The following is a 27768-nucleotide window of genomic DNA, read 5'->3' as shown; positions in this document are numbered from 1 at the left end:
GTTTAGATGATATTTTACAACCCAGTTCCACCTTATGTTCAGAACAAAGGCATCAAAAATATTCATGCAGTGCATGATAAGTACATGGAAACACACAGGTGACAAACATAAATTAACAAGTAATCTCAAAAAACATGCACATCAAGCACGTGATCCACAGACATAATGTTACAAAGAAACAAGAAGAAAAATCACCTGATAGGTCCAAAATGATGTCGAGAGGTCAATGTCCCCATTTTTCAAACCAGTAAGTCTAATTTTGCCTCCAAACCCTGCTCCATCTTTCTCAAAGAAGGCACCATAGTTCTGCATAGTGAATGGATTTACATAACGGAATTAGTGAAATGAACTAACATCAGATCAGACACCAAGTCAATGTCAAGGATGGAAAGAACAAATCTGAAAAATGATGGAGATGAGTAAGGTATTTGTTGAAAACATGGACTGAGGTTTTCTAATTAGAAATTTAGAATAGGATTATGTTTCCTAATAAGTCTAGAGTTTTATTTATATTTGTTTTGTATTTCCTTTTCCTACTTAGTATAGGGCTTAACTAGGTTGTAACTATAAATACCCTATTGGGGTCTTGTGAATAATATACTTTACTTTTGAGGAGGAATTCCTCACATTACAACACTATTTATAGTATAGGAACACCGGTCAGAACTTGTGCCGCATCAAGGAAAAATAGCTCATGTCCTATTATTTGATATAATACTAACTCAAGTATGGAAAGGCAAGTTTAAAACTAGAAAATTCATCAGAAACAAATCCAAGTTTTGGCTTCCTTCCAAACAACAAAAAATGAACATGAGAGGAGGACAATCCGGATAATCTGAAACCACAACCCTGAAGTAAACCACTTGTGCATACAGGATTCATTTCACATGTACAGTGACAAACGGTGCTATGTATATAGTCATACTCTAAACTTGAAAAATTGAAACATGCTTGTGCGGTGAGGATGATCCTTAGTTCTCTCAATTCAAAAATCTCATGTATATGAAATCCTTTCCGATGTCACTTTTGTCAACAGGATTCTTTTGTATTCAATAATTATAGCTTCGAAAAAACGGCGAAGTTAATCTAATCTTCAGAGGAAGCTCATTCTTCTGAGAGGTTACAATCAGAAGCAAATGGAATTTCTTTCATATACATCACCTGCAAACCCACTGTTTCAGATAATAATGCTATTTCATTGTCTCCACTCAACAACTGAACAGGCTGAACAACTTGGACCCAACTCCCAAAAGCACTGCCTGCACTTACATAAAAAATATTAGCAGGTAGGACAACATAAATAAACAAGAAAAACTAAGACATCAATAAAAATGAATTAATTTTCTATTAAGTCTGTGTCTCAAGCATGCATGAAAGCATACACATAGACTCCAAAACAGAGAGGGAATACAAGAGAGTAATTCATGCTTAAGAACATAGTTGTCAAGGCATGACCTAGGTGCCAACAAGGCATCATGGTGCCTTGGTGGCACCTAAGCATCAATGTATTGCCTTGTCACCTTGAGAGCAGGGAACAGCTTGTATTATTATACTTTCATGGAGGAGCACCAGATGGTCATATCTAGATTACTGAACCAGTGGTCCTTCTGATCTGTTTATTCAAACTTCATAGGACCATAACCATCTGAATTAGGATACCACAAAAACTGCAGGGACCTAAGGTTTTTGACAATGACAGAGATCTCCAATGAGTTATTTACATCTCCCTCACACTAAATCTGTCCCACATAACCTAACTATACATTACTTTCCAAAAGTTTTAACAGAAATAGCTTTGAAGGAAAAATCTGTACCTGCAAGCTGGCCATTTATGAAAATCCGAACAACATCACGCATTCTATCAATAGTAAGTATGGGACTAATTTCATTTTCCTCCCAATATGAAATGTCATCATTAGAAATATGAACCCTGTGATGGATTGATGTTCAATTGAAAATTAGAACACAATAGAAAACGTGTCTTGTCCAAGGTAGAGAAAATTTTAATAAATAAAAAAATAAAAAGAAAGAAAGAAAGAAAAAGAAACAGAGTTATTACCAATCAATAAATTTCATGGGGATTAAGAAAAGAAATAGAGGTATCAGGATAGTAACCACCCCCTTCCCCCAACACCCCCCCCCCAAAAAAAAAAAAATCAAGCAAAGAAAAAGAAATTGGAATATCACCAATCATTGAATTTATGGATGCAAAGAAAAAGAAATAGAGGTCACCAAGTGGTCACACTGGTTGAGTCTGAAAAAAGCCTCTCTGCAAAAGCAAGGGTAAGGCTACATGCATTATGGCATTCCCAGAACCCACAGTGGCGCAAGCTTCATGCTGGTGTATCCTTTTTTATTTTTAAGTTAACACCACTCATAATGGTATTGTATAAAAATAAAGAAGTGGTCATAATTAAATACTGAAACTCAACTTTCAAAGAGAAAATGCAAGCAAAGGATCATACACATGAAATTTGCAAACAGGCAAAGTAGTAAAATTTATAGGTAATGGAGTATAGACCTACTCCGAGAAAACAATTCTTCATGTGCAGGAATGTAAATGGATTCAATCTGCTATAGAGAATCCATAATATTATCCAGTGTGCCTTCATATTAAAGGTCCAGAAGGTACAAAGTATCAAAGTTCACAAGAATAAGATGATCAAAATTGTCACATCAACATTTCAGGACTGAGAAGGTTGTCTTGGCACAAAATTGTATAAGGCAAGTGGTGTTTCACACAGCCTAGTGCCTGAGGCATAAAACACAAGCCAAGGCACAATGTGATTAAAGACTTAAAGTGAGGCACAATTTTCCAGGGAAAAAAATAGAGAGCAGCCTGATTAGTAGGTGTGTCATGTATACATGAATACTAAATAAGAAGGATTATATGAAATCCTTGCTTATGTATATTTACAAAAAGAAAATCAAACTAAAAGCCCCAATGGTACTTCTTAACAAATTTCTTATGCAGGATTTTTACTATTTAATGTTATAGAACAAATTGAATAAATAAGGAAAAACTTCAGTCTCAACTTTATATTGATTATCGATTTACTATTACTACTATTTCTAAAAAGTTTCACCTCTGATTCCTCCAAAAATGTGACTATTATGGTATTACCTCTCCTTCTTGGCTGGCATTTCAAAGTGGTCAAATTACCTTTTATTTTTGTCCCCTAAATCAATTACGGTGATTTCTTGTTTTTTTCCCTCTATTTTCTTGGTTCCTTTTCTCCCTCTTTTATAGGAATCCGTCACATATGATTAAGTTCTTTTTTCCTTTCTCCCTCTTTTATAGAAGTTTTTACATTAGATGTATTATTTCCCTTTTTCTCTCTTTCATGGGAATCCATTAAAGATGATTAGATGCAGTTACTTTATCTTTTACCTTTTTCTTTCTCCTTTTTTTGGGTGATATTCCTTTCTCCCTGTTTTATAGGAATCCATCAAAAGGGGAAAGAAAAAAAATTCTATAAAAGAAGGAGAAAGGAAAAAAAAAAAAAAAGGTAAAAAGATACTATCACATATAATGGTTCCCTACAAAATAGGGAGGAAAGAAAGAAGAAAAAATTAGATAAAGAAAAGAAATCACTTTAATGATTAAAGGGGTCAATATAAAGGGTAATTTGGACATTTTGAAATATCGGGGAGGAAGGAGAGGGGTAATTATTCATTTTTTTTTTTTGGGGGATCAAGAGGTGAAACTTTCGAAAGGGGAGTAAGAGTAGATAGAGAGTAAGTATAGGGGAGAGAGAAATAAAAAGGGTGACAAAACTACAAGTCTTCACCCATGACATTGTCATATGATGACAATGACCCAAAAAGAAAGGGGGAAAAAAAAAAAAGGATCGTCAGATAACGGTGTACCTGGTTATATACCACAAGTAATCAGATCTGTCCTTTGTCACACTTAAATGCTCCAATATGCCTTGAACGGTAAAACTATCACCCCACACCCCAACTGGCTCTTTAAGAGTCTTCCAGGCTTCTGAGATAGCAAAGGGAACTTTGGACTGTGGCAATAATCCTCTAGGTTCCCTTAAATTAGAGGACAAAGGAGAACCAAAATCTAGCGTCTTGATGGAAATTTGTGCCCCAACCTGGTATAAAATGCAAAGTAATATTAAATTTACCAAATTTTTCACAATTGAAAAGTTATACTCGATTCAACATTTTATCCCTAATCAGTGATATTAGTGCATTAAGGAAGTAATTATACCTCATGGAAAATAACATGATGAGATAAAATCAATTGTTTGAACAAATTATTCAGACAATAGCAACTTCTAAAGCATGATTATTCCATGAATTTAACATTTAGGCAAGTTCCATGAAATGGATGCAAAAGAATCTACTCAATAAAACTCAACTTATAATATGGACATATTAGCAGACCAAGTGAACATAGGGCCCAAAGAACTATTAAGTTTTAGGGGCTTCAGCCAAGCCAAACTTGGAGAATCAGTAGGGAGGGCTCCAAGTTGAGGTCAACATTTAGATTATGAGAGGACCAAAACAAGCTTACATCTATATCTACATAATTGGTTTAAAGTCACCACTTCAATCCAGAATTTTTACTTAGCTCTATAGATCAAAATCAATAAGATATTCACTGTGTCCAGAGTATATATTAGAAATTTCTTTTTGGGAAAATAAACTATCATTACTAAAAACCCCGGGTGGCAAAGGAAGAATGTCCAAAGTGTAAATGAGGAGTATATATTACAATTAGCTTGCAACCTTGGTTTCTTCAATTTTACACATGAAGAGGATTGTAAAGGATGCTAACATGCAACAGAGTTTAGTGTATATATGTTTGTATAAACTAAATTTCACAAAGATACCAGGGAGTATCACCATATGGAGAGCAGATTATGTTGGTAATCTTGAATAGCAAAGGCTATAATAACATAAATGAGAGATGTAACATTAGTATAATTTTACTTCAAAAAAAAGCATAACCTTTTTGGTATTGTATGTATGTTAAAATATAACTTGCTAGATGCCCATCTTATCCTTGTTAATTACCTAGTATCTAGAACAAAGAAAAAGAAAAAAAAAAAAATGCCCAACTAAATGGGTCGGCTACATGGATTCTTGCCTTCCAATATGCTCTGTTTGAGGCCATGCTAGATACAAGGCCTAAGTTGTGCATATCCTTTCTCACCGCTTCTCTTAAGGTAATCTTAGGTCTGTCCCTAGCTCTCTTAATTCCTTCAATCTGGATTACATCACTTCTTCATTACAAGGGAATTTACAGGCCTCCTTTAAATGTGGGTGTGCCACCTCAAGCGACTTTCTCTTGACTTATCACTTATTGGAGTTACTCCCAAACCAGCTCTATTATGATCATTCGTTGTCTTAACATTCCTAGTTTTGCCACTCATCCATCTTAGCATCCTTGTTTCTACTACACTAAGTTTAGCTATATGATGCTTTTCAGCAGCCCAACACTTTGTACCATACATCATATCTGGTCAAATGAAGATCCTATAGAATTTTCCTTTGAGCTTTAAAGAAATATGTTGATTACACAAGACCTAGGATGGTGGGTCTAGAAGTTAAGGATTGGACATTTTTTTCTAATGGTTTCCTTTCTCTTTCTTTTTATTTTGCATTACAATGATATTATTGTAATAGTGCAATACTCAAATAACATGAAGGATGTATTCAAAATATAATCATACAAACCAGACGTAAATAGAGGGACAACTGCACACATATAACTCTCCCCAAACCCTGCAGTGACAGGACTATCATACACTGAGTATCCCTTTTCTAAATAATAATGTGTAAATGTCTCAAACGAGGACATGGTTCTGATGTCACAAGCATGAAAAACAATTGGTACCATTCAATTTTTATGGAAAATATTTTTCTGGAAAACCTCAGCTTTAAGCAAAAAACATGTGCTAATTGTATTTTGTATTTTGTGTCCAGAAATCCAGATATGGTCACTGACACGCAAAAACATGTCTACAGATGCAGTATCGAGGGGGAAAAACTCTTCTGAATGAGTGAGTGTGTTGCTATTATATAAACACCCCAAAGGAAAAGAAACAAAAGGGGGGGGGGGACTCAAGCTAAGTAAGCCTAGGAGAATCTAAAAGAGAACTATCTAGGTCCCAGATAACAAGAATGTGCTTATCCCTTGGGGTATCTACAAGAGGTATGAACAACAAGAGGGAGAGTTTGGACTTTGGAGGTTACATCCTTGCAGATGGCCTTCCAAATCTGATCCAAGGATCTGGATTTGGGAATCCATCTGCGAAGGTTATGCCCCATCCAAATGTTTGAGATGCAAGCACCAAGCAAGAGTTTCCCCATAGGGTCAGCGACCACAGATCCCCCAAAAGTGGAGGCAAACCAACGTCACTCATTAGAAAAGGTCTAGGGACATCTAGATCAGGGCCAAATGGAAGTAAGGAAAGGGTAGGCTAAGAAGAGTTGGGGGCTATTTTCGGCTTTGGTGCAGAAAATGTAGGATGGGTTGGTGATGTGAACACGATTTGGACCCCTAGCAGAAAACCTAATTGGGGCCCACAAGATGGCTCTAAGAAGCCTCCCTAAGCTAACCAAAACCCCCAGCAGGGGTATCTTGGGCATTTTCTGCCCTAATTAGTTGCTGGAATTTAATTTCAGTTTAATTTCTAGAGTCCAAGTTGGTTAAAGAGTCTTGTTTTGAGTTATTAGTTGAGTTAGCTATTAAGTCCTTAGTTCTTTTAAACTCTAGCACATGTTACAATTAGAGTTTTACATAAAACAAAATTTAAGCATATGCTTATTAGAGTCTAAGTCAATTAATACTTTTATTTCAGCATGTGCCCATTAAGGACCTTTTGGATGTTAGATTTTATTTCAATGTCAAGATTATATGGTGGGATCCTAATCTATAAAGGAATCTCACTTAGTGTCTAGTTCTTTTTAGTAGGCTATAAATCAAGGCCTATTCTTTCTTTGTAAGTTGAAGTTTGATTGAATAAAATAGAAGTGTCTGCAAAAAACTGGGTCATGGTTCTCTTTGGGAGGGCCATGGCAGATTTTGAAAGCATTCTTTCCTCAACAATCAGCAACCATTCTCAAATTCCAGCAGCTATTACAATCACCACAGCCTCCACCAAGTAAACACCCCAGCCCCCTTCCCCCTCCTCTTCCCTGCCCCTGCGGCAACCCTGTTCCCCATTCCCCCTTGATGCCGTGACTTGGCAGCAGCCTTCCCCACCCCTGTTGACATCCCCGCCCCCCCCCTCATCCCTACGACACCCTACTCTTCCCCAGCCCCTAAATTGTTGTGTGCAAGCCCTAGGAACCCTCCCCTCCCTTCTCCAACCCCCCCCCCCAACAAGAAGTCTCTCTGTTATTTCTTCCCTGCAGCAGAAGTAGCCGCCCTCCCTGTTAAGTCTCTAACCCCACCCCCTTACTTCCCCTTTCTCTCTTAATTGGATTGCATCATTCTCCTCATCCCATCCCTAGTTCCCTACGCCTAATTCAACCTAAAACCCAAAATCTTAACAACAACAACAACAACAACAACAATAAGCCTTTTCCCAACTAAATGGGGTCGGCTACATGGATTCTTGCCCTCCAATCGGTTCTGTTCAAGGCCATGCTAGATACAAGGCCTAAGCTATACATATCCTTTCTCACCACTTCTCCTAAGGTTATCTTAGGTCTACCCCTAGCTCTTCTAGTTCCTTCAATATGGATTATATCACTTCTCCGAGAGGGAGCATTTATAGGTCTCCGTTGAACGTGGTGCCACCTCAAACGACTTTCTCTAAGCTTATCACTTATGGGAGAAACTCCCGGACCAACTCTAATATGATCGTTTCTTATCTTATCCATCCTAGTTTTGCCACTCATCCATCTTAGCATCCTCATTTCTGCACACCGAGTTTATCTATATGATTCTTTTAACAGCCCAACACTCTCACCGTACATCATAGCTGGTCGGACAACGGTCCTATAAAATTTTCCTTTAAGCTTTAATGGAATACGCCAATCACATAAGACCCCGGATGCACCTCTCCACTTCATCCACCCTATTTTAATTCTTTGGGAAACCTCATCTTCTAAATCACCTCTTTTACTTATGATTGAACCTAGGTACCTAAAACAATCACTCGAGGAATCTCTTTATCGCAAGTATCACCACTTCATCATCTGCCCGATCATGACTAAAGTTACAAACTAGATATTCCGTCTTCGATCTACTAAGTTTAAAGCCTTTTGATTCCAAAGCTACTCTCCATGATTCTAATTTGGTATTAATCCCCACTTGGGTCTCATCAATCAACACAATATCATCCGCAAAAAGCATACACCAGGGGACCTCATCTTGAATGTCTTTGGTTAATTCATCCATTACCAGTGCAAATAGATATGGGCTTAAAGTTGACCCTTGATGTAGCCCAACTGTTATCGGGAATTCATTACTTTGTCCCCCACTGTTCTAACACTAGTCACCGAACCATCATACATATCCTTAACTATATCTACATATTTACTTGCAACACTTCTTTTCTCTAGTACTTGCCAAATTAACGCTCTAGGGACTCTATCATAGCTTTTTCTAGGTCAATAAATACCATATGAAGGTCTTTCCTACATTCTCTATACCTTTCCATAAGTCTCCTAATTAAGTAAATAGCCTCCGTTGTAGATCTTCCCGGCATAAACCCAAATTGGTTCTTCGACGTAGTTAAGTGTCTCAGCCGGGTTTCAATTATTCTCTCCCATAATTTCATCGTATGGCTCATCAATTTAATGCCTCTATAGTTATTACAACTTTGAATATCTCCTTTATTTTTGTAAATTGGAACCACAACACTTCTCCTCCAATCATCCGCGCATTTTCCCCGTGCTCATAATCTTATTAAACAACTTAGTCAACCAAACTAGTCCATGGGTTCCTAAGCTCTTCCATACTTCAATTGGGATTTCATCGGGACCTTGTGTCTTGCCGAGTTTCATCCTCCTTAAAGCTTCTTTTACTTCGGACATCGAAATTCTACGTATATAAGTTCGGACACCGGTGCCTTGGTGAAAAGTGTAATCGTCCGAAACATAAGTGCTTGAAGAATGCTCATTTAGTAAACTAGAGAAATAGGTTTCCCATCTTTTCTTAATATCCTCCTCACAAACTAATACTTTACCATCTCCATTTTTAATACATCTAACATGGTCAAGATCTCTACTCTTCCTATCCCTCATCTTAGCTATCTTATAAATAGATTTTTCCCCTTCCTTTGTGCCCAACTTATTGTATAACTCTTCATACTTCCTTTCCCTTGCTTTTCCCGCAATTTTCTTAGCTTCATTTCTATCTAACCTATACCTTTGAAGATCCTCAACATCCTTAGTTCTTTGCCATGTCTTAAAACTAGCTTTTTTATTCCTAATGGCAGCTTGAACCTCACTATCCCACCACCACGTCTCTCTATAAGAATGGATCTTTCCTTTTGATTCACCTAGAACATCTTTAGCCACTTTCTTAAAACCCAAAATCTTAACACTTCTAAAAATTCTGCACTTCATCTTCTTCATTAAAATTTCTGCAATTCATCTTCAACCTTTAGACGTAAGTTTAACCTAAACCCTCACCCACACTCTAAAACCCTAAGAACCAAGTCTGAAATTACAAAACAGCAGCAGCAACCCCATTCTCTACCTAATCAAACCCTAATACCCAAGTTTCCAAACCCTACTGTTAAAACTCCAGATCTGGAATCAGCATTACAGCAAGGCTTTAAGTGCTAAAAACCACCCTGCACATCGTATAAAATTAGTTTTCTTTGCCGGATGATTATGGGAAGCCCTTAATTTTAGGGAAATTTTACAAAAACCCTAACCCTAAAATTGTGTTCACATTAGTTGGTTTAATGTTAGTAGGGGAGGTGGCTTTTGAACCAAGCAATCTTGGCCTAAGGGCCGAAGGGGAGGGGGTGTAATGAGGTTCCAAGCTGAAATAGTAGGGAAAGAAGAATTCCTGGAATGGCGCCAGAGAAGTTGGTCTTTTTTTTTTTTTTTTTTTTGGGGGGGGGGGGGGGGGTGGGAAGGAGACGCCAGATAGGGTCTAGCTCATGAGGGAATGGGAGGCGGCAGGGACCAGGATTTGGAATCTATAAGTTTTTCTCTTACACATTTTTAGAATTTAGAATAATTTTTCTTATCCAAGATATCAAAAGAAACAATTATAGAAAAAGAAGGTTGGGAGATGGGTAGAGCCATACCCAAAACATGATACTCAAGAAAACTCTCCCAATTATCTCCAAAATTGATGAATCTTATTCCATCAAAAACACAGAAAATATAGATTTCAATGTAAATTGATAAGCAAGTAAGTATTCTAGTCTTCTGGATGTAAAGCAAGCCCATCTCTTCTCTTCTTTTTAATGGCTAAAGTGGCGGATGATAGTGTTTGCTGTGAAGATGGCATTCTTCAGGGGATCAACATAATTCATTTGGGGAATACCGCTAGCTAGGTTCCTAACTCATGGGTGTATTGTAGAACCCGGATCTGAAAGGTCGAGCACCGGCACGTTGTGGTCCATCTTAGTGGACACCATTGGAGCAGGATCCCGACCCTCGGAATCGAGAGAAGGAGATACCACAGATGTAGCCATGGTCGAAACGGAGAGGAAGAATTTTAGCACCATGTGCAAGAGATGTGTCGGGACGTGGATCACTCACTTCCAGGTCATGAGCATCAAAGGTTTCAATGACTAAGTAATACTAAACACTTAACCATCCTGCTCTTCACACAACAGTTATGGCCCAACCCAAATTAAAGGAGGCTACGAAAGATTGGATCATGTGTCCTTTAAATGAAATGAAGCCCCTTAGGTATAAAAAACATGCACAAAAAGAGTCAAGGCATTTGGACTTGTATTTAGTGACTTATGGCACCACCAGTGAGCAGTGGTCAAAATCCAGTTCTTGGCCAAAACCCATCCGGTTGATAGAAACTTATCAACTCGGTTAGTGGGCCTATCAACCAGACCAACTAACCAGTTGGTAGACTTAAGTCACATGGAAAGGGGTTAGACCATCCATTTTACCTTTCCAAATGTTGCCATACACCATTCATCCCAATCATACAAAAGGGAGGCTGTTGCTTGCTGGAAAACCACCAGGGACTACCAAAGAACACCAGAAAACATTGGATTCAAGCAAGGTTCAAAAAATCAATACTGTGTCGCTGTGTCAGTGGCTGGCGACACCACCGACACGGCGATATATTGCGATATGTTGGGACATTTGGAGGGGTGTCGATGAAAAATCGACCCAGGAGCATTATTTTAACCTAAAACATCACCTAAACTAATGTTCCTAATCGACACATGTCCTGGCTGAATGCGAGCGAACCGGAAGTTTGGAAAACTCGCGGATTTGTATGAAATCCCGCATTGATCGACACAAACAATGAATGGTCGGCAGATAACGAAGCAAGATGTACTCGTAAACTTCAAAGATCGGAGCAAAATTAGGGTAAAAATGCAAGAAACAAGAGAGAAAAGTGACATTGGCTACACATAAGCGACATTGGCGACATTTGGTGACATATCGACAATATATCATCTACTTATTGTCGACCTCATATAGGAGGGGGTGTCATGTCGCCCCACTCCAACATGGTGATATATCGCCAACACTTCGAACCATGGATTCAAGTAGTCCTTGCTGCCCTTTACAAGCTCATACCCCTTGCATAGCTTTTGGTGATTCCAAGCTAAGGAATCCAAATATCTGAGCTTAAAAATAAGGGGAAACAATGGGGTTTTTGTGAATGGCGATTAGAGTTGTGTTCTCCTAATCGATTTTGATTAGATTGAGCCCAAAAAAAAAAGGAGATCTGATGAGGTTGAGCCCCTACTCGTTTATAGACCATAACTTGATACAAATGATGTTTTGGTTATGCAATTTCATGGATTATTGGTCAATTGTAATGCTAAACATGTTTAAGAGCCTAAAATGTAGTTGTATGAATCAAGGGAAGCTCCATTGAAGTTTAGGGATCAAAATCCCCAAATTCCCCCAGATGGAACTTGACACAATTGGTTGATCCACCGGCTGTTAGCCCTATTAACCAGTTGATCCAACAGAAACTAGGAAGGTTGGGAATAAAGGGGAAACCATCTTATGGTGTCTCCATGTTAATTAACACATGTTTTATGTATTAAACAGTAGTTATACATCATTGTAGAGGCCCAACAATGGATCAAGCCTTGAACCAATTAAACTTATCAATCAAGGTGAGGGGATGTGTGCTTAGATCCTAGGTTGAGCATTTTTTGTTTTCGAATGCTTATACATCATTTCTATGCCTTGAATGAATCTTGCCTAATGAATTATATTGTCACATGCAATGCATATATGCATGGTACAAATTTCAGTCAAAACCACCAAAATTTCGGTTTTTTAAAAAAACTAGACAAAACCTAGGTGGAATAAAAAAAGTACCAGGCTTCGACTGAAAGGGTCAAAATCTATCAAAACTTGCCACATTTCACAGGTTTCGCCCTTTGAGTTTCAACCCCAAAACCATTTTTTGGCTGGATTTTGTGATTTCAACCTCTATTTCACCCTAAATCAATAACTCATTTGTCAAAGCTTGTTGAGACTTAAGAAAAATGGTGGAAATTTGTCGAAACTTGGGGGGAAAAGTTCATGCGATGGGATATCCACATTATGTGGCAGATTCCACTTGTAGAAATGTAGTGTCTCAATTCATGGATGACTTCATGGGAAAATTTTCATGGCCAGCTTTCATCCAATACTCGTAGTACTACTACATACAAGGGATAGATCCACCAATTCCATGCAAGCACTCAACATGGAACTAAAGTCTGAGACATTATAGTTGCTCGTTTGTCATTGTATTTTGTTGACTTGTTGTATATGTAATCATTCTATCAAAAAATCCATGTATATTGATGATTCTATACCTGTATGCAATATAGTTTGTACTTCTTAGAACCCGCCATTTGTTTGTATGCTTGAATGAAAACTTTTCAGTGGTTTTCTTAGCGAACTACTAGTTCCATTGTGTTTATTATGCTTTAAATATGTAGGAGGCAAGAAATCATATGAATTGGAGGCCATATAAGCCCTGAAACTTTGGGTCGAAACCTTGCTCGAAAAGTATTAGGTTTTCAAACCTAGAAAATTTTCAGTTTTTGGCTAGGTTGAAACCGGCCTCAAAACCAAAACTACGATCTTTGCACATATTATGGGTCATGGTGATGGTGGGTATGCTATTGTGGGAAATATGGAATTTGCTATGAGAATGGATATGAGTATATGAATCTTGTCATCTTGAGCATGTTTAATGACTAGCAACATGGGAATGAGCATAAAAATGTATATAAGCATGTGAGTTAAGGTATCTTGAGCATGTTTTTTGAATGGTAGTATAAAAAGGAATACATTGATGGTTGTGAACGTGTGCACTATGGCATCTTGAGCATGTTCTATGTATGGCATCATGTTAGAATGCATAGTTAGGAAACCCTTGACTTGCTACAACCCTACCAACTAGGGTGATGGTGTTGGGTTACTTGGGTAACCCGTGGTATTGATGATGGGTAGTGTTACTTGTGAGTTTCCCAAAGCAATGGGCCAATCTATGAGTAGCCACAAGGCAACATAGGTATAACATTCACTAGGTTGTTGGGGCTTTCCAACTCAATGGCCAAATCCATGAGGGGGTCCCAAGGTAATTCTAGTAGGGTTACCGGGGGGTGCTACCACAAAGCAACGGCCAAATCCATGAGGGCTATTGTCCCGTATATGGGATATCTTGATGAGTAGATGACCATTGCATGCCTGGATTCTCCCATTTCATGGCCCTTCCCAACAGGGGTAAAGTTGTTAATTGTCTGTGGTAATCGAGTGGTGGATATCATTGAGAGGATAATTGCTTTCTTGCTTCCGGATTTCTCGAAGTGACAGCCAAATCCGTGAGAGAAGCAAGGCAACAACAAGATACCATTATATGAACTGTGGTGTTGAATGTCCCATAGGCCATAGCAATGACCAAATTTGTGAGGGACATCCAACAATTTGGTAGGGTTATCAAGAGGGGGCTAGCCCCATAGCAAAGGCCAAATACATGTGGATTGGCTCCCAATGAGGCAGATGTGGCAGGTAATTAGTAGACTTGCATTGATAAATGTATACCTGCTCTTGTATGGCATATTGGTCCTGTCAACTCCATTCATTATGTGTTCCTTGTGTGTGAACTCCCGGAAATCTTTCTTTTTAGATGATGGGACAGGTCTGGATATCCTGATGGAGCAGGAGACACATGGGACAGATGGCAATGGTGGATTGGAGAGGTGGCCACAAGATACGATGATGCAGAGATGACAGATTGTGTGCATGCTATGCATCTGCATATAGTTGATAAGGTCGTGGCTGTGGGTCTACTTGAGTGTTTCTATTCAGATGTTACATACACTTTAGATATATCTACAAGCATGCATTTGAGATTATGGCAGAGTCCATATGTTGATATGTAGTTTACACACTTCAATCATATTTCAATGAGTATTTGCCTTTGATTTACATCCATTGTTTGACACATAAGATTGTGGTCCTGCATCGATGATTTAGATGGGACCAGTGTCCACTGTGCCAGGTGGCATCGGTCACATTATCGGGTCCAGCCCGTTTAGGGTGGGGTGTGACAATTTGACTCCCATGATTTCTCATTCAGAATACCATAATTTTATTTTTTTTTTTTTTTTTTTTGGGGGGGGGGGGGTGGGTTCTGGACTTTGGAGGGGTGTTTTGGCATACAGCAATGGCAGTTTGTTCTGTTTCTAGATGGCTACTGTTTTGACTTTGGAGGGTAAACTTCTCCAGACTAATATGATTGATGCAGGAAACTTTGAGAATTGATCAGAAAGGTGCTGGAAATTGGTGTGGCATGGGTAGTGGAGTGGCTTAATCTCCTAAGATTAATCGAGGTTGCAGGTATAAACCGAGGTAATCTTCCATGTAGAACTCAGTGATAGAGAGGATGGGAAAAGATTGTCTCTGCGGATTAAGTATTTATGGTTGATGTTCCAAGAAGAAAAATCATATATAACAATGAGGAAATTGGAGCAAGTGCGAGGGCAGCATTTCCTCAGGGTTGCAGCTCGGAAGGATATTATTAAGTGTCGTGGTGAGTTTCTCTTCACATATGCTGCGTTTCAGGTTGATGACAGATCTAGAATCTGATTCTAGGAAGATGAACTTTTGGATTGTTGCAGTTAAGAAGTATCATATTGCAAAGCTCTGGGAACAGAGATAAGCATGTTAATATGGATGTGCGGAAAAACTAGAAGTGATAGTAGAGAATGATCATACAAGAGCTGACCTGGAGTTTACCTGCTCAGTGGCAAGCTCTGGGCAAGTTTTTCAGGATTGCAAGGTCATGCTCAACAGAGGCATGAGGACACCCTAGTAAGGAGTGATATGACTCCAATTGATGACTAAAAGGGTAGGGATAGGCTGAAATTGATGATGTGAAAAGTTGTGAGGAAGTAGACATGCACTGTCTGGGACTTGTCATCAAGTATAAAGACAGATAGAGCCTGTTGGAGGGCAAGTACCATTTGCAGACCCCACTAAGCTGCAATTCCCCTGACTTGCCAGGAAGTGCCTCCTTTTTACATGTTTCATTTTGCTGTTATTTTCCCCCTTTTCTTTTTTGTGATTTTCATTTCTTATTTCTCATCTTGTTCCCCATCCCTCTTTCTGTTAAGAATTTATGTCATAAGGGTGTTTAGGAACTAGGTTTTTTCTAGTTACCATGTTATGTATTTATCAATTTTTACCTTCTAACTCCCTTGGGAGGAGTACGTAGTTTGTTTTCTTATCATCAGTAAAGTACTAGATGTTTGTTGGAGATGAAAATCTAACACACAACTTAATGAAAATAAATGTACAAATGTGAAGCAAATGGTTGTGGCCTCACCTTGGCAGTGTTATAAGCCGTGTTCCTACAGTCTGGTAATATACTCACTGACCAAGGCGGTAAAGTATATTGCTGACCAAGGAATGTCACAGTAGCTGACCATTGAGAGTCAATATTTGCAAGAAATGCTGAGCATACAACCTCGTTTCCTGGCTCACTTAGGTTTAGCCCTTCATGATGAGCACGTTGACTATATACATGTGCCTGAAAATGATCATGATTATCAGATAATACAAAATGAACAAACTTACAAATGAAAACATTATTTGACAAAGAACAACTCCTCAATAACGGATTGCTTGCGAGAAAGAAATTCTTCACTAGAAAATGGAAAATAGCTTCTAATAATTGTTAGAGACAATCAGGAGAAAAGGTGTTCACAATAGTCTTCACTGTTATAAAACTTTTCAAACAGCAACATTGAAGTATGTGGAAATAAATTCAACAAAAACCACAAGATTCAAAAAGAATCACCAGGACATGCATTTCTATGTGACAATCATAGCAAATATGGGGGGGAAATGATTATCAAAAGCTTCTACTTATGGATGAGGTAAAATAAGGAAGAAGATACTGAATGGTTAAGATATTTCTAATCTAACTATTTAGGACCTTAATAAAATTTTAGATGAGCATACAACCTATGATGATGACAATTTAATCTTTAGATCAACACAAACCTCCTGATTAGGCCCCAGCCAAATGTATTGTGGTGAATCATCAACAGCAACTAAAGCAGGCTCACAAAGCTTTATTGCTGCATGGAGATCCTTCAAATGCCCCCACTTAGGTTGTGTTATCAGGCCTAAGCAGAACAAGACATCACCAAATTAAACACTGGGCAATATATGGATTTTAAGGAAGAGAATAAAATGATTGACGTAAGATGGAAACAGGAAGAGAGTGGAGGTAGTGCACTCAATAATACAAATGCTACCAAACAAGAAATTATATTTTTCTGTATCAGAGATGAGTTTGCTTACCATATTCATCAATTGGAGCATCATAGTCATAACTAGTTACATCAAAAGGTCCTCCTGTTGTCCGTCCAAAGTTTGTTCCTCCAAAATACTGCAATCGTTTAGCAGGAAATAGAGATGAAAACTATGAAAACTAGTACAAACATGTTAAAAACAAAATCCAGAATCACCAACATGATATACTAGCCTTGTTATATAATGGGTATTCAAAAACCATAAGATGGTTAAGTTTCCTCTGGTAATATGAGAGGGTAATCTATTTTGAGCATGGAATTGTTGTCTTAAATAATAGGAGTTCATTGAGCACCTACAGTTTGTTAGATTGCACAGAACATTTCCTCATGAACACAGACACTCCATTTTTGCAAGTTGCAACTCACAACACGGATGTCAAACATAAATTTTCTCTATCCCTCAAAGACGATTTAAGTAAATCTACAGGTCCTGACTACTAATTCTCAGTGCTGGTATATCTAAGGTTTCAATCGGCATGTGAATACAACAAAAGATACCTGAAAGACTTAATATGCATGCTATGATCAGTTTTCACATTTATTTCTTATGGTTGAGAAGTAAGGAATCTTTACTTTCTTGGTTTAGTGATGGATAGTGCTTGGCAAAGCTCTTTTCAATAGATTTCCAGGCTGACAAGAAAAGGAATGGAGTGGGGATGGATTGAGAGATTAGTTGGTGACAGCCAATATTTGATGGTAGCAGTACCAGTGGAATGTATAAGTCAAAAAGTCAACATGGAGATGTAACGGCTGATGCATTTAATGAGAAAAGAAATAACCCATTACAATTTCATAACCATTAATTGCCTTCAGGGTTTCCAAAATATTATTAGCTATATCAACCTTAATCTTGTTGAAAGTAGTCAACAAATTATTATTTTTTACATCAATCTTTATAGGCCACTGAGCTGGAGGGCTTTCCTTTATTTTTTATTTTTTCACAGAACACTTAAACCTTCTTAACTTACAAGGAAGTTGGTGGATGGAATCTACTCTTCTTTAATTATCCGTTTTACCAGACACCTTTATCCTCTTTCACCAAGGATGAAAGAAGAATCTACCAAGTGATAAGACCTAAATTCCACCTGAATCCAATCATAGATTTTCACATTCAATAAAATTACTCGTGAAATCAAAATCTCTTTGTTCCTCTCAAATCCACTTGAGAGAGAATCAATTCTTTTCCAAACACCACTGCTCAAATCAGATCTCTCCCACAGACAGATGGGCAAACCACCACTTCTTAATTGGCCACACACCCTTTCCCAACCGATCCAATAGTGTTTATCTCCGTATTTTCCCCTGTAACTTGCCATAGTTTGCTCAATTTGCTGAGGGACATGTACAGGTGTAGGTTCCTGTTTCTTTAAAAATAGAACTTTATGAAGCTCCAATGTTCTACAGTATAACTAGACATACATGGCTAGGGTCTGGGCATTACAAAAACCTGAGTTAAACAACTCTTTGACTTCAAGAGTCTAAAGGGAAACTTAAATTTGCCTGGCTAGTTCAATACTGGAATTCCCAACTATGATTTTAATTTTTCAATATAAAAACCACCCTTACTCAGCTTGGTAGGGATAAGTTGCTAATACTCTAGCTCTATTAAGAACTAAAGCTTGAATTTCTTTCAATTTAGTACTAAAGAAGCTATACCATATAATAGTTATGAAAGCTCCCACCACGTTGGAAAAAACGAGCTATGGCAAATGCATTGTCTTCAACTGGTCTATGAGGTAGCTTTTCCCCCCAAGATGTATACCTTCAACAAAACAATTTACAAAAAGTGAAATTAAATGTAGACATAGAAATGGATAAAAAAATTATAGCAAGTGAGAGAAAGAAGATTCATATCAAAAAGACAAGAGAAGGCAAAGCATTAACCAGTCCCTCAGCCTTGTGATGTATCTGCATTCTATGTTACACCACCCAATTCAAAGTGCTGGGTAAGTACTTAATGTTGCAGTCAACATAAAACCATTAAGACCTTACATAAACTTCCTTTTTTTCCTTTCCCTCACGGCAAGGAAAACATCTGATACTGCTCCAGTGGAGCCCTCAAAAGTAACAGCCATTATTAGCAGCAAAGGTAACTGTAGGTAAGGAACTATCTCTTTATAATATTGGCATATGCCAATTCACACTAGTACTTATTTTGTATATAAATCCTAACAATTGCCAAACACAGAGCACTAAGAATCTCTCCTCCAGTTAGGTTTACACTCTTTAATTTCAGCAACTATAGGGTTTTAGACAACAAAATTGTAAAAATATCTAAAATCATTTTGGGAGAAGCCTTCCAACGCCGCAACTGCGGGGAGGGATCTCCCAATCAATATCGTCAATTGTGGACCCATCTGGTCAGGGAGGAAAAGGAGTATAAGGGGTGTGAACTGTTGTGGGAAAGCATCTCCACACTAAAGGCACATCCATCTTTTTCCACCTTTCTTTTTCCTGGTAAAACATCCTTTAGGTTGAAAGCTGAATGTGAACATGGAGACAGATTAACATGGAATTACGTCATTGATAAAGGAAATCAAAGCATCAATCATTATGTCATGACTTCATCCCTAAGCATGAGTCTGACAAAGTGAAGAGTTGGAGGTTCATGAAAATTATCCCAGCTTATTTAGAAAGACTGCCATCTTGTATCCAAGAAACAGTTTGTGGTCTTAAATTCCAGTTCCACGGTGAATTAAGTACTACAGAAATATTAGGAAATCAACAAGGCTTATGATACATATAGGGGCAAACCCAATGAAATTGGTAACTTTTGAGTAGGTCCATATAATCAGAACAGGGCTCCCCAGTCCCCTCCCTCTACATTATTATTTATAAAATAATATAATTAGCAGTTTTGGAGAAGATCATCCTTGAATGCTTCACCTATTTCTCTCAACTGCCAGAATAAATTAAATACTTAATCATCCAAAAATAAAGCAAATTAAATACTTAATCATCGATCCATCTCCTCCATCCTCCCAGCCTTCTCCCTATTTGAATCTCTTTCCGGTCTCCAAGTAAACCTTGATAAATCTACCCTCTTTCTCTCTGGAGTCTCTAACCAACTGCGAGCCTCCCTTCTCCATCTCTCAGGGTTCAAACCTAGCTCCTCTCCCGTTACCTACCTAGGTCTCCCACTCATTCTTGGTAGGCTTACTCTCCATCCTTGCCTTCCCATGCTTGATCACATTCACAAGAAGCTTCAACTTTGTAAAGGCAAACTCCTCTCCTTTGCTTGTAGAGTAGTGCTCATCCGCTCTGTTCTTCAATCCCTATCTTTACTGGTGCGAAATCTTTCCATCCCGAAGTCCATTGTCCATGCCATAGAGTCCTTGTTTTATGCTTTCCTCTAGAAAGGGCGTGAAGCATCATGCTTCATCCACCCTGTCTGTTGGTCGACCATCTGTCACCCAACCTATGAAGGTGGCCTCGGCATTTGCCAAATCTCTTATGTCAATTTGGCCTTACCTTCTCAAGCTTATCTGGAAAATTGTCTCAAAGCGTGACTCCATTTGGGTCAAATGGGTCTACTCTTCCCTTCTCCGGTCTGACTCCTTCTGGACGGCCCCCATGCCATCCAACCCCTCTTGGATATGGAGGAAGATTCTCTTGTTGCGCCCCGGCGCCCTCTCCGCCATCTCTTTCTCAATCTCCACTAGTTCCTCCACTTCCTTTTGGCTTAATCCATGGCACCAAATGGGCATTCTCTATTCCCTTTTTTCCCCCGCTCAGTCTATGATACCCGCATCCCAAATCTACCCCCTTGTCCACCTTCATTTCCAATGGTTCTTGGTCCACCGTTCCCCTCCCCGTCCTCACACAAGTTTGGGACTCCCTTCCTACCCTTTCCAACTCCCCCAGTGACCTAACCATTTGGCTTCCATCCCCTACCAAAACCTTCTCCACCTTTTCAGCCTGGAACCTTCTCCGTGCCCATAACCCAAAACCCCCTTGGCCTCCCCGGCACTCCCTTACCCTTTGGAGGGCCCTTAACCTTGCCCTCCCCACCCAATTCCTTCCTTATTGGCTGCCATATTGTTGTAAACACAAGTTGTATCATTTGTTGGAATGGAGCAAAGGACCTTGACCACCTCTTCTTTTCTTGCCCTTTTTCCAGATCTATTTGGGAAAAAGCTCTATCTTTCATTTGGCCCCGCTTGAGGCACTCCTTTAGTTTTGCTAGTGATTGGTCTTAGATTCTGAGAAACTTTTCAGGATCTACCATTTGTGATCAGGTTGGTAAGCTCGTGTTCTGTGCCACTATCCATCATCTTTGGTGGGAGTGCAATTTCGAAGATGGACTTCCAAATCCCACTCCAAAGATATGATTTGGAATGTCATCTTTTTTTATGTCTCTTCTAGGCTTGTATTTTCTCCCCTCCCCCTAATTGACGATACCCCAATGAATGGCTTATTGTTGTCTCTTGGGGCCTTAACTCTTCTTTTCGATCTTCCTCTTAAAGGCCGCTTTGTTTTCCTTTTTTATAATTTAATTATTTACTCATCCCAAAAAAAAAAAAACAATTGTGCTTTTGCATGTTAAAAGCAATTCCCATTAACAACACTAAAAGCAAACTTATCAAACCTTACTACATCAGAAATGTATATTGTAACAACAATTAAAGCAAACTTATAGAACCTTACTCCTCCAGAAATTTATATTGCTAAGATACTGATGGCTCCTTCATCAGACAACATAAGATTTAATCTTATAATTAAGAGCAAATTGCACTGGCACCCCAAAATGGAGGCTTCAAAGCACTGACACCCCACTTTATGTTTAAAAAGCTCAGAGACCCCAAAATTGGATTTTTATTGTATATATTTGTCAAATTTATCACTGAAAACAGTTAACTTACTGTTTATTTTCAAAAATATCCCTATAATAAACAGTGTCTGAAAGGTTTTCAGTAACAAATTGGACAAATATATCTAATAAAAATTCAATTTTGGGGTCTATGTGCTTTTTAAACATAAAGTGGGGTGTCAGTGCTTTAAGGCCTCCATTTTGGGGTGCCAGTGCAATTTGCTTTATAATTAACCTCACAGAATTCACAGAACCTTCAAAAACCATTAAAATTAGAAAGGGGATGCAAGGCAAAGTTAACCACATAAAAATTACGATGTGTCAGAGGATCAGCATACCATGCAGAATTCTAAATGAAAAGGACAAAGTTAACAATACAAAAATTACAATGTGTCAGGTCATCAGCATACCATCCATTCCAATCCTCCGTCCAAAATGCTGGTTTGTTGTAAGAATTTGGCCTAAAACCGTCGCAGTAGAACCCATTGCAGGCATTTATCTGCAGACGCAAACAAAAATGAAAGAGGAATACCTCAAATAGGTCCGAAACTTAGATGCTCAATTTTCACATACTCCATAATATGTTACTTTTACAACTGGAGAGGAACAATAATTTCTTAAATGAAAAAAGAAAATCAATCTATAAGTGAAAAGGCCATACCACACTTTCTGGTGCATCATTTTGTTGGCACATAACCCAAGGTACACCAGCACCAAGCCCAAGAGCCATACTTGCAGCCCATTTAACATACTTCTTTCCTGCCTCACCATATGGCCCTTCAATATTTCCATATTCGTTCTCAATCTGTTAAATTTTGTTCCATGTGCAAAAATATGGTAAGGAACATTAATTTTTAAATGACCCAATAATATGTAGCTCATGATTCAGAGCACCAGCATTCAAATAACATGAGCATTTCATTTTCCAAATTTCTACCATATCCGAGACCCATGTCCATGCAAATATTAGAAACCAGTGCTTCTGCAATCTATTTTACTCTATATACAATTTCAAAGTAGGTTCCACATCAGGCATCCACTCTTTAAATTAGAAACAGAGACCCGGTTCCATACATGAATTAAACAATGAGTTCAATTTAATATGAATAATTCTATGGGCTAATTCAGTTAGTTGATTTCCATTTATATGAAAGGGTAATATAAATTAAGAAATAGCCCTACTAATCAATGTATTTCATGTGCAAGTTGAACACCGTAACCTCATACAACCTGCATCATTATGATGGGACCACCTTGCCACGATAATAGCTTTTCCTGCTTCATGAGATCTACGATCTTCTTAACAAACCTCTGCATCTCTTCCTGGAAAATGTGAAGTTGCAACCAAGATATCTATTAGAAAAAATACATTCTTTTTTGTTTAGAAAAAAGAAAGAATTGCATTCTGAATTACATATAATCATTATTTAGCAGCTTTAGCGTTTTAGATTCCTGAGTGAATTAACAAGTGCACAGATCTATACTTCTTGAAACTTGATAGTTGAAACCTGTTTAAAAATCATAACATCCCCTTCCCCCCCCCCCCAAAAAAAAAAAAAAAAAAGTCTACATAAAAAATCTAAAATCTCAAAAGGCGCAGAAACCCAAGGTCCGACCAAAATTCTTAAGCCATTAAGCGGAGATAGCTTCTCAATATGAAGGCACCAAAAACCCAATGTGGCATTATAACTCTTAATAACTCCCAACATTCCCCCTCACATGCATATCTTCAGCATAGCTGACTTTACACATGGACAGACAACTTAGGAAGACAATAGAATAACCTATGCTCTAATACCAAGTTGAAAGATCCAATCCAAAATCTTAAGGCATTAAGAGGAGAGATCTTCTCAAGTATATGAAGGAAGCAAGGACTTCAACAAAAAAAAGCCCATGGGAGTATAGGACCCATCATCTCAACAGAGAAAATCAAGAGTTGTACCAGATCTCTAGTTCTTGGAACTTGAGAGTTGACACCCACTTTAAAAAGTATAATCCAATCATGCTTTTCAACTGATGGACTGAATAAATAGTGCAGAGCAGTGGTCCTGTAAAAGACTGGTAAACAAGGACCAGTGTGCAATGAAGCTTCTGCTTCCCCTTTGCAATCTGGAAGTGATCACATCCAAACTTTAGGGTGACAACAGTGAACCGTGGTTTTCACTTTTCAGAATGTTGAGTGCATGTAAGCATGAACATACAATACCTTGAACACCACATTGTTGGTTCGGAACTCTATACCAGGAAGATCACGCAACCAAACTGGAAATCCCCTGTAAGATTAACCAAAGTAGGGTAAGAGATCTGATAGTTTTCTGTATCTAGAAAGCCACAACAAAACTATCAAAACGACAATTAATTCTTCCATTGCAAATATCTTCAATATTCTTCAAGATTTTCCAAAAATTTTCAGAAAAACAAACTCCTCAAAGATTCCAAAACCATGCTGTTTGTAATTGAAGAAATAAAATAATGTTGAATCCAGTGGCCAGTGGGCCACAGTTGTAGCCTGAGGTCAAGGTATCGAAACAGTCTTTCAGCAAAAATTGTTGGGGTAAGGCTGCACAGGACAATTATCACTCCCAGGACTCTACTTGTGCGGAAGCCTTTAACACCTTGGTTCACCCTTATTTTATGAATCCATGAGCATTCCACTTTTTTCTTTTCTTTATTGTATGCAATCCAAAAGAAGATTGTACACTATCCATTTTCAGATCCCTACTAAAATGTAAATTTTGGCTTTTCTTCATCAGGAAAAGGACAACAAAAGCATACAGTGATACAATAAACTTTCCCAGGTTATATATAGCAATATTAGGGTGTGAAAAACATATGCTGAAATAAGAAGTGGAAAACATAGGTAATAAAAAATCTTTTATGTTACAGCAATTAGTCAATGTCAGTCGAAATGTTCACTTGACAGTTGACACCCTTTATAATCTCACCAAGGTCTCCCAAATAAATAACACATGGCAGCAGGTTAGGTCCCAAATTCTGGGGACAGGTAAGATCAAGAAAAAGATTTTTAACCCAGAGAGAGACAGTTCTTTAATTGCAAAAAGAGGTTTGAAAATCCAGGCCATTTGGGAGGGTGCACAGTTGTGGTCTGACAAACATAGGCATGCATGGGAGAGTGTTGAAAAGGATATGTAATTCAACTGTTGGCTAATCCAGACCATGTGCTATCTATCCAATGTTCATAATTCCAATGTCTTATTCCATATGGCACAACAACAATGAGCTGCTTTGATATGCTTTTCACTGCAGATCAAAACAAGCCACTATGACTTTTCCAACCCAGAAAAATAACATATTGTGGTTCAAAATAACAAAGACATCCAATTGCAAATTTGTGATCCCAAAAAATAAAAGCGAAAGTCAGAATTTATATTTATGCATGTAAATGTATGTCTCCATACAGCCTTCTTTTTTTTTTTTTTTTTTGAAATAATAACAAAAATAGCCTGTTCTTCCGCAACCACCAAAAAAGAAAAGACAGAGGTGGAACATTTTGACAAGTCAGAAAGATGAGTGTTTCAATTTTTTTTCTTTCTTTCTTTTTTGAGTACTTGAATGAGTAATTTTTATTTAGGTGAAGCTGCATAGACTTTTAAATTCTTGCCAATATTATACCTAAGGTTTTCATTTCAGTTCTTGGTATTTTACGGAATAAGAAGTGCAATTAAACAATTCATATAAAACACAGAAAACAATGGAAAGAAGACAACACCCGAAATTCCACTCTGCACATGCATAAGGGCCTATGCGGAGATGAAGATAAAGTCCACTTGATCCAACCAACTTCGCAAATTTGACGAGATTGTATCTCCCTTCAAAATTATACTGCATGCAAAGCATAAAGGTGAAATGGACATATTAGTGCAAACAATTAGACCAAAGCATACATTGCCAACTGCCAAGTTCATCTGCAAACTGAGTTTAGAACAGAAATGGAACAATTACACAACCTGTCCCCTAATTGGCTCATGTCCACTCCAGAACACATAAGTTTGGACCACATCTGCTCCACCTTTCTTGCTCTTGGCGATCAGATCAGGCCACATCTGACATAATATGAAATGCACCAAGTCAAATTACCCAACAGGAAAGAGGACATATGTTTTAAACTACAAACAACAGCAAATCATCATCAAGATATAAGAGAGGGTGGGGAAATACTGGAAGCCCCCATTAATTGAACATGCTCATGAGTTCATACTAAAAAGAAGAACTCTATGGTCAAATGAACGCAATGTCCTTACAATTTCAACTATAGATTCTTTATTTTAGCAATAATGCACACTCAAGGATACCCCAAAATGTGCCATCACGTGGAATGTCAAACTGCAAGATAATGCACATCAAAGCTTGTCCCTGGTGCAATGGTGAAGAGCTCATTTTCTAAACCCTTGGTCACAGGTTCAAGTCCTGGAAATAGCCCCTTCTGAAACAGGGTAAGGCTGAGTATGTCTCTCCAGAATCCGTTAAATGCAGGGGCCTTATACACTGATTACGACATGTTCTTAATGTACATGAAACAAAAAGACTCAAAGTTTGACTGTTATTCCAAAATTATAAACTTGAAATTCTGTTTTAACGGAATTGAATCTCAACAACTGGAAACTGCATATTCCTGTTGCATCAACTTTAAAGTGGACACTACACCCCCTTAAAAAAAATCAAAGTGGAAACCAAACAAAATGCATAATAAACCAAGTAGCTGAAACGTCCCCACAGAAAATTTGCCCTGCATGCGACACATGGACCCAGGGCATCCGTATATCATGCAGACCATGGAAACCATGGATCATCAAATAACAACAATGCACGAAGATTTAACTCAAAACACTTGCCGAGCCTAAAGCAACTGCAACGAACTTCATTGACGCTCGATTGGCAAAACAGTCAAATTCGAGAAGAAAAACTGAAGTCAAACAAGATTAATCGACATGGCAGCCAAACAGAACCACAGTAACCATCAGTCACTCCATAAACTACTCTATTCAAGACAAACCCAAGACCCCAGTTTATGAGATAGACGAAGAAATGAGATATGAACCAGATTACAGACTAGTAAGGCAAACTGGGTACCTCAGGACTGGATCGAGGGTAGTGGATTCCTGCAGAGATAAGCATACGCCTTTTCCCATCGACTACTAGAGCCCTGTGATCGTATTTCACATTAAAAGGCTTGAAAAACTCCTCGGAGAATGCGAGGTGAAGCATCCAAGCAAGAACCAGACATCGGAGCACAGCCTGAAAATTTAACATATTCGCAAGGAGAAATTTTGCAAGAGAGGTAGAACGCAAAATCACTCAAAACGCAAAACCCATTTTATCTTTTGAAGGATGAACCCGTCACTGGAGGAGACTTGCCTACGGCAAACTCAAATGATACTGGCAGTGTTTACAGACACTGACAGCTTACCAGGGAAGAAGGCGAAAGGAATATTAGAATAGCTCAGTTTCAAACTTTCAATTTTCAGTTGAGCCGTTGTTGTCCACATCAGACCATACTGTAGCTTGCCAGTGTTGAGAACTACTAATGTAACATTTCAACAACCCCACCATTCCTTTTGCCACATAACGAGATGATTTGGCGGATAGGTAATGCTAAGGATGTTAATAGTTACAGTTCCGATGCGACATGTCTCATGCCAAACATAAATTCAACTCATTTTGGTATTCAATATCGATCATTTTCAACATTTTTTGTTGGTTTCCGAATTGTTTAAGAGCTGAAAAAGATACAACCTGTTTTCGACTCCTTCAGTTCTCTGTCGAACCATTAGAATTCTCGAGGTCTGGGATTCATTGATCCGGTTATTTCCACGGTTTCTGTTTCTTTTGCTTTCTTATGGGAAAGGGATGGGTTGTCGTAAGTTTCTTTTCTATTGAAGCATTGAATCATGTTGAAGTTGATCTGGGTTTTACTTTGAATCCCCCAAAAACTCAGATTTGTGAAAGACAAAAAAGTTCAAATTCTAGTCTGCA

At 38.3% G+C, this 27768-nt stretch overlaps 1 protein-coding gene across 1 annotated transcript in view; it reads right to left on the bottom strand.

Moving 5' to 3' along the window:
* LOC149010373 (beta-galactosidase 9-like) overlaps window positions 1-27381 on the bottom strand; it is a 32344-nt gene extending 4963 nt beyond the window's left edge. Inside the window, exons 1-15 of the mRNA XM_089161925.1 lie at window positions 26866-27381; window positions 25743-25838; window positions 25505-25617; window positions 23981-24047; window positions 23005-23097; window positions 22436-22579; window positions 22185-22273; window positions 18621-18726; window positions 16954-17041; window positions 16651-16775; window positions 15971-16174; window positions 3871-4103; window positions 1815-1930; window positions 1162-1259; window positions 196-306 (exon numbers count right to left, since the gene is read on the bottom strand). Coding sequence (XP_089018051.1) covers window positions 196-306; window positions 1162-1259; window positions 1815-1930; window positions 3871-4103; window positions 15971-16174; window positions 16651-16775; window positions 16954-17041; window positions 18621-18726; window positions 22185-22273; window positions 22436-22579; window positions 23005-23097; window positions 23981-24047; window positions 25505-25617; window positions 25743-25838; window positions 26866-27045 — 1863 coding nt within the window. The 5' untranslated portion in view covers window positions 27046-27381. The remainder of the gene's footprint in view (window positions 1-195; window positions 307-1161; window positions 1260-1814; window positions 1931-3870; window positions 4104-15970; window positions 16175-16650; window positions 16776-16953; window positions 17042-18620; window positions 18727-22184; window positions 22274-22435; window positions 22580-23004; window positions 23098-23980; window positions 24048-25504; window positions 25618-25742; window positions 25839-26865) is intronic.
* Between the last annotated feature and the right edge of the window lie 387 nt (window positions 27382-27768).

Source organism: Hakea prostrata, chromosome 7, assembly GCF_041222555.1.
Source record: "Hakea prostrata isolate BN-2017 chromosome 7, UWA_Hpros_2, whole genome shotgun sequence".
NCBI lineage: Eukaryota > Viridiplantae > Streptophyta > Magnoliopsida > Proteales > Proteaceae > Hakea > Hakea prostrata.
This window is presented reverse-complemented; position numbering and strand designations above follow the sequence as displayed.